The sequence below is a fragment of the Sinocyclocheilus anshuiensis genome, unplaced genomic scaffold (assembly GCF_001515605.1).
Source record: "Sinocyclocheilus anshuiensis isolate Anshui unplaced genomic scaffold, SAMN03320099.WGS_v1.1 scaffold1662, whole genome shotgun sequence".
NCBI classification, from domain to species: domain Eukaryota; kingdom Metazoa; phylum Chordata; class Actinopteri; order Cypriniformes; family Cyprinidae; genus Sinocyclocheilus; species Sinocyclocheilus anshuiensis.
The window spans coordinates 339,250-347,080 of record NW_015545835.1 but is presented as its reverse complement, the minus strand read 5'-3'; the positions used below and the strand labels follow the sequence as shown (position 1 = coordinate 347,080).

At 41.5% G+C, this 7,831-nt stretch overlaps 1 protein-coding gene across 1 annotated transcript in view; it reads left to right on the top strand.

The window, feature by feature from the left end:
• The window catches only part of LOC107698427 (serine/threonine-protein kinase WNK2), a 63,447-nt gene that overhangs the window by 49,697 nt on the left and 5,919 nt on the right, over positions 1-7,831 (top strand). Inside the window, exon 25 of the mRNA XM_016499433.1 lies at positions 4,884-4,982. Coding sequence (XP_016354919.1) covers positions 4,884-4,982 — 99 coding nt within the window. The remainder of the gene's footprint in view (positions 1-4,883; positions 4,983-7,831) is intronic.

Genomic DNA, 7,831 nt, shown 5'->3' with positions numbered 1-7,831 from the left:
CCCTGGTATAGCGTGCGTAATTATACTGAAACTGAAACATAAATATATAACCAGTTTACCTGATTCAATGTGATGGCTGAGCCTGTTTCTGAGATAACAACATGCCAATCCGTGGTTGGATTTCTGACACGGCTAATCGTAAATAATTTTACACTGTCAATAAGCGTGACCAGGGTTGCCAGGTTTTCACAACAAAACCCACCTAATTGCTACTCAAAACTAGCCCAAAACTACAAAACGCGGCAAGTGTTAAAGTAGCCCAATTTACTTGGCAACATTGAGCGTGACTGATACTCGAGCCAACTCTGCTCTAACTGTCGACTAGCAGTGGGAGTCAGATTGCCCCCTAGTGGATGGCTAAAGATTTGTTAACTCATATTCATAAATTCTCAAGGGAACGTCTCTGAATTAACTGATGCTCACGCCCCCCTTGACAGGCGCGCCCCACAGGTTGAAAACCCCTGTTCTAGATTATCATGTCTTTCTCCTGTCTTTTTTTGTCACATTTCTCACTCACACGAATGGGATTACTGCCAACTTTCACAGTCTCTCATGTGCGCTCCACTCATTTACTTCGTTTAAATGGAATCGGGCATAATGTGACATTTAAACGGCTGCCTAATGGCTCAGTCACATGACATGATTTCATGTACAGCTAAGAAAGTTAAAAGGATTGCATGATGCTCATACTATGTCTGAAACATCATTCTTTTGGATCAGTAGACATTTTCACACGTTCAGTTATTGCCATAAATATCTCTATCTAGAGGTCATGTGTGAGCAGAAAAGCAATTGATCTTCTGTATTTCAAGGAGTTGGGTCATTGCCACAAAAGTTCTGTATTTATGTCATGTGTAAACAAATCTGCAATATGAATGCTTTGTGCCAGAAATGTGGCACAAACGGCACATACTCTGTTGCAGTGGTGCTTATGCAGCAACCTAAGTTTGAATCCGGCTCATGTCATTTCATGATTTCATTTCCAGTCCCCTCTATGCAAAAGCCCCAAAAATAAGAAAGTTACTGAAGAAAACCCCTGGTGATTTATGTAAGAAACTACATGTTACAGACCCCCACATGACAGCTTCAGTTGTTCAGAAGGAAATGGCTCAAAAGTAGGCATAGCGGCATCATCCCCATTTATGTACCGCATGAGATGTTAGCCCTTTCAGACTCGGCACACCTTCATAAACTGGGGACCTTTGTTGACTACTGACAAGGCTTTTGTCATAATTCTTGTGTTGACAGAATCCACCCCAAAGGTACCACCAGAGTCAACAACCGGGGATGTTTCCGAGTTAACAGGGTCCAATAGCATTTGCGTGTAACCCCTTTAGTGCAGTGAGGATGCCAACCGGGACAAACTCCTCAGCTGTTGACCCACCACTGAAACAGCCTCATGTGGGATAGACCCAGTGCTACCATCGGTGAGGCCATGGACAGGAGACCCAGAAGTCTGCAAAACAGACTTGCAGGAATACAGGAATTGTCCGAATTGATTCGGACAAAAGCGAAACGAATGGACATGAGCAATAGACAGTCTCATTTGCACATTGTGTATGAATTCATATCTACCCCCAGAAAAGCAGTCTGTTTCCCCGACAACAAAACGCTCTTCTGAAGGTTTATTTTCAGACCCAGCTTCTGTTGGTGATCGAGAACAGCCTTGTCAAAATCAGCCAATCGTCAAGGTAATTCAAAGCATGTTTGCCCTGGAGTTGCTTTCCTGTGTTTCAGTGCATCTGTGTCAACATTCTGAAACTGCACTTTCTGATAGTAAAGTTTAGTAGATGCAGGTCTAGGATTGGAATCAAACCACTGTTGGACAGCACTAGGAAAAACTGCTGTAGAAACTAGATTCCCTCTGCGATGGACACACTTCATCTATGGCTTCCGCAAAAAAAATCTGAACCACCAGGACACACCTGACATTGTGATGAGGCAGGCAGGATGGTATACCCCTTTTCTATGGAAGAGTTCTACAGATGGTTTTCTGTGGTTCTACAGATGAAGCCTATGAAAGAGGACTTTGGTCGACCATGCAAATGTTACGGCCCATATGAGCCGAAGTTTTTGTCTGACATTGCACAGAATAGTGAAAGCCATGAGATAGGAGGGGTATAGAATACCTCTCTATCTGTTGCAGGCCTTCCCAAAAACCTGTCACAAAACAGGAGAATCATTGTAAACGTGTGACTCGAGGCGAGAGTCCTGTGCTCTGAAGGTGTTGTTGCACAGAATATGAGTGAGGAGCTGTTAATCTGCTGTTCGCCAAGATGGAAAACGCAGAGAAACTGGCAGAACAGAATCTCAAGGGCAGTGAGGAGAAAAGCAATTAGGCGTTAATGGTTAATGGACACAGGAGGAGCCCTTTGGCACAGTAGGTCAAGGAAGCACAAATTGGCTGCTGAGCAAGGCCACTGACCCCAGTCCTTTTTAGGCGGAGTCCAGACTACCTGGCTGCTTCTCAGCTCCTCTTGAGGAAACTGCAGAGAGCTGGAACAGTATTGTCTCACAGGCGCCACAGGCTCTTGAACCCGCGGGGAATCGTTTGCTGAAAAGCAGTAGATTGTTTCTTTGCAGTGGGAAACTTAACGACAACAGCATTCACTGTGTCTGCGAAATGCCTCAACTAAGCAACAGGAGCACCCAACCGATTTCTGTTTCTCATGGATATCTGTGAGGTTGAACCACAGTTGTCTCTCGGTCACCTCTCATAGAACAACGGATTGTGCGAGCCAAATGCTTATTGACTTAACGCGCCATTTCAGTTGTTCAGCTGAGCTCTTTGACTGTCTCGGGAGTCAAGCAAGAAATTTCATCCATATCTTTAAGGTCATCAGCTTGGTACGCCTGCAATATCACCATTGTATGCAATGCCGCTCCCACTTGACTGGCAGCCATATTATTGTTCAGGGCTGGTGTAGTCCTGCAGGGCTTAGACAACAAAGTAGGCCACTTAGACAACACCACTTCAAAGATGGGGCTGAAGATGGTGAGAGATACAAGAAATAAGCATCTCTTCAAACATAGGCATTTCAACATACCCCTGCTCCATCATGTCAGAGATAGCTTTGAGGTTGTGTGTTTGTGATCCTGCAAGGCCGACGCACACTATGGCATTTGTTGAACTTAGACTGCACTTCTGGCTGGGCGCATCCTGCCCGCTTTAATTCATCCGTGACACATGTCGCCATTTCCCAAAGCTAAGAAAAAAGACACTGGCCAGGCTTCCTGTCCACTTTTTTTCCTGGCAACGTCAATCGGTCCGCTGCCAAACACCCCACGAAGTGGCAGTAGGAAAAGCATCATCCTAACCGAAAGACATTTTATCGTAAGCTTCTGGGCTTGGGCACAGTTCTTCAAATGTAAACTTCACTGGAGAAAAACACTGCACAAAATAGGCCAGCCAAATTCAATATGGGCTTCAGACACACTTGGAATGTCAGTTACTGATGCATCGTAACATGCTGACCCCAACACTTTACTAGGGACTGAGCAGTGAAGTGACAGGAAAAAAGGTAATATATCTACTGTAGTAAAATTAAATATTTGCATCAGAAGACATTAGGGCTGGGCGGTATGACAGTATATATATCGTTACCACGGAATAAAATGTCTATCGTTAGGCGGTATGCAAATATATCTGCTTAACACAGTACTGCTTAAAAGTTATATACACCTTGGAGTGACGAGGAAACATGCATGAATGAGAAAATAAAGAGTGAGATGCACTTGATAGAGTTAACAAGTGCAATGTGGTGCTCGCACTGACTGACACACAAAGCACACACTCAGAAAGCGCCTCTCTCAGCATGCGATCGCGAATTTGGGACTTGCATGATGTTTAATAAAGTTATTAAGTGCAATAAGCAGTGAAAAAGAACTCAATCCGCTGCTCACGCTGACTGACATGCAGCCGAAGCGCGCGCACTGAAAGCCTCTCTCAGACAGCATGCGGTCGCGAAAACAGATCTCTTTCGTGCTTGAATGGTCAAATACGCACACAATTATGTCAAAATGCCCGTCGTGTGCAGTATTCACATAAACACAGTCGGTTATGTATTAAATAAACGTAAACAGCTGGGTGAAAACCGGATGTGTTTCAGTATATTGGATCCATGCAGTCTGTCTTAAAGTGACAGCAGTCTAATTCACCTGCTGCTGTCTGTCATTATTAATGTTAATCACTCACTGCACTTGACTGAATCACTTTTGGATCTTTAATAAGAATCAGTTCATGTTTGATTGATACAGTGAAGACTTTGCAGTGTTTTATTTATACACTTCATTCAATTTCTGTAAAATTTCTTACAACATTTTAAATAATTTGCTGCTTTTTCGTATTTTTAATAACAAAAAATATATATATCGTAAAATATATATATCGTTATCGTGAAATAAAATTTCTCATACCGTGAAATAAGATTTTGGTCATATCGCCCACCCCTAGAAGACATAGTTGCATAATGGTGTAGTTACAAGTAAAACCAGCTAATCTTCTTGGAGTGAATGGTTAATACTGTATGGCAATTTTACAGTTCTTTGCCCGTATATGGATTTCATGTGTGAAAATGTCTAGTGATGCATAAGAGGACTGTTATATAGACTGCAGAAAAGCATTCCCATTGTTAGAAACAACACTTCCACATCTACATTAACCGCTGTTTTCTGAGACACTTAACCAGTGTTGTGGCGTGTTGCTGATATGATGCTTGTTGATGGGGTACTGATCTGACCGCTGCCTGTGTCGGCTGTTACACCTGTCTCTCTCTCTCTCTCTCTCTCTCTGATGGGGTACTGATCTGATCGCTGCCTGTGTCGGCTGTTACACCTGTCTCTCTCTTTCTCTCTCTCTCCCTCTTATATTCATTTCTCCACAGGCTGGACCGTTTACCACCAAACATCTGAGCGAATCACCTATAAATCTAGTAGCAAACCACGCACTAGATTCCTCAGTGGACCCGTGTCTATGTCCATCTGTTTGTATTTGTTCTACTTTTCTTCTATTACCCATAATTCCCTTTGCCCTGTTTCTTTCTGCTCTTCTTTCGTGATTTTGCTTTGGTTATTCTGTACTGCATTTCTGTCATGTTCACATCCATTACTCATGCACACACTCATTCAGTGATCATCAGGCATTTTCAGCCATTACATTTTCATCTTCATTTCAGATGGCACTTCCCATGAATACGGTACAAAATAGGGTCTGAAACATAAAAAGTGAAACGAGGTGCGTAATATTCCGTAAAATAGTAATTGTCAACCTCATGAGGTCAAAGTAAATGTGAACAGTCTACAGTTAAAATGCAGCTTAAAAAACATAATAAATATAAAATAAAATACATCAAATTAAATCATAGGTAGCAGGGTTGCAGGCTTCCTAAATCCTAAATGAAGCTGTCACTCAGTAGGGTGCAAAGCTCCTAGTTTGGGAGCAAATTTCGGCTTGTAGTTTTTGATGAACTTATATTTACTTTAAATTGAAAGAAAATATTAGTTTGATCATTTATTCTTTCAAAGTTGAATGGTTAAGCTTGACAAATGCAGTCAAAAGTACACAAGAAAATGGATTATTTACCTCGCTGTCCTCCATACTGTATGTAGAAAGATCTAAATGATTAGATAATAGTTTATCCTGTATATCCAGAAGCTCTCATAAAAAACATTTTGAGATTTGTGCCACAGTGTATCGTGTTCGTGGAACGAGCTGGATGTCTGCTCATCTGGCCTTCAGTTTGTCTTCTGTACAAACGCTTTGTGCTGGGCTGTAGCTTTGACTGATAACATGAGCTGTCTTTCCTCAAACATGGCCATTCTCAACATTTCACTGAAAGCAGAGAGAGTGTATGGATGTCTGCCAAAGCTTTTGTATCGTCTGTATATCGGTGCCTTCTTTCATTTTCATTCCACGTAAAATCCCAATGAGACGATGATTGAGGTGCGATGTCATGTTTGGAGTCAGAAGACGAGCATGCCAAGGGCACGAGCAGGTTGCTGTGAAGAACATCAGGGCCGTATTTTTTATTTTGTTTTATCTCACTTCTTGTTCTCTGGCTGTCACCTGCATGATTATAATATGATGCGGTTCAAGAAGCATATTATATTTACCTTGTGTTTCTGTTACAGTTTGTAGTATTTTGTTCATTTTGAGGGTTCATTTTGGACAAAAACATGAATTGAACATGACCAGTGCGTCATAACTATGATTAGGAAGCCCATTTCTTTTTATACTTGGTCTCCCTCCTTGTCAAAAGTATATGATTTGGTCATTATTCTAACCTTCATTGTGTGAAAAATTCTCTCTTTTTTCCCCCCTTTGTAATTTAAAAAGTAGCATGCAGCACTTTTAATAGTATTCATGTTTCAATAGTAATGCTTCAATTTAGTTTTATTTATACTATTCCTGTGTTTAAATGTTAGATGTTATTTGTACAGTAGGACATTTTTAAAGCTCAATGGAAATCCTGTTTACAATAGTCACTTGTAAATAACTGTGCTTACTGAGATGGATCTTTTTTTTTTAATGCATCCAAGATGTTTGTTGTTGGTTTTAAATGGTGATGCTTCTAAAAGTGGAGGCTTAGGAGAAGATCAGTTTTAGTCTTACATGCTCAGTATTTTCACTCACTGCCACAGACACGTACCAAATATGATGACAAACGATTGTCAGCAATGATTCAGTTATGTAGTCCTGACTTTTACAGACCCCATGAAATCAGAGTTACAATGTTGTGGATTTTAGTCCATGTATTACATACTATTAGCTCTGAGGTCATCTGCCCTGTATGGTTTATTGTCCAATAAACTACTCGATACAATACGAATGTCCCTTATTATAAATAATACTTGTCCCCCTTCTAATGTTACAACAGAAGCAACTGAACTGACAGCTGGCATTAGTGGTGATAACCATGAGCTTTACCCTCCAATCTTGCCTCAGATATCAAAGGTGAAGATGGTGGTGAGAGGTCCTCCAGAGCTGAATGTGAAGAGTACATTGCTTTCATTCATAAGTAGTCAAGTGTGAATTCAGCTGTCTTCAGTTTGTCCCAAACTAACTCCCTGTTTCAATAGGAAATAAGCCAGTTAGGAAATCTGTATACGGCCCTGGTGGTCTATACACAGTAGCCAGAGCAAGAGATACGATAGATTTCTTTTGCATATTTTAGTCCATGTATTACATACTATTAGCTCTGAGGTCATCTGCCCTGTATGGTTTATTGTCCAATAAACTGCTCGATACAATACGAATGTCCCTTATTATAAATAATACTTGTCCCCCTTCTAATGTTACAACAGAAGCAACTGAACTGACAGCTGGCATTAGTGGTGATAACCATGAGCTTTACCCTCCAATCTTGCCTCAGATATCAAAGGTGAAGATGGTGGTGAGAGGTCCTCCAGAGCTGAATGTGAAGAGTACATTGCTTTCATTCATAAGTAGTCAAGTGTGAATTCAGCTGTCTTCAGTTTGTCCCAAACTAACTCCCTGTTTCAATAGGAAATAAGCCAGGAAAGAATAAACGAACATTGTGCTCATCTTACCATTTCATGGGGTTTTTAAAGTAGGACATTTAGTCCCATAATGTTTCTTTAGAGTCCAAGCTTGAAGGCCTTTTTAGCTCAGGAGCCATTCAAACAGGTCACTCACCAACACAACACCTCATGATATCACAGATGAAGCCTCCCTGCACCTGATTCTGTATCTGTTCACTGATTGGTCGCGGTGTTTTCTTGTGCAGCAGCTTGTCCAATGGGCTGTGCCGTGTGCTTTTCCCCGCCCCCTAACGCCTCTGTCTGTGCTGTTTTGCTCTTGTAGGGTCCACTC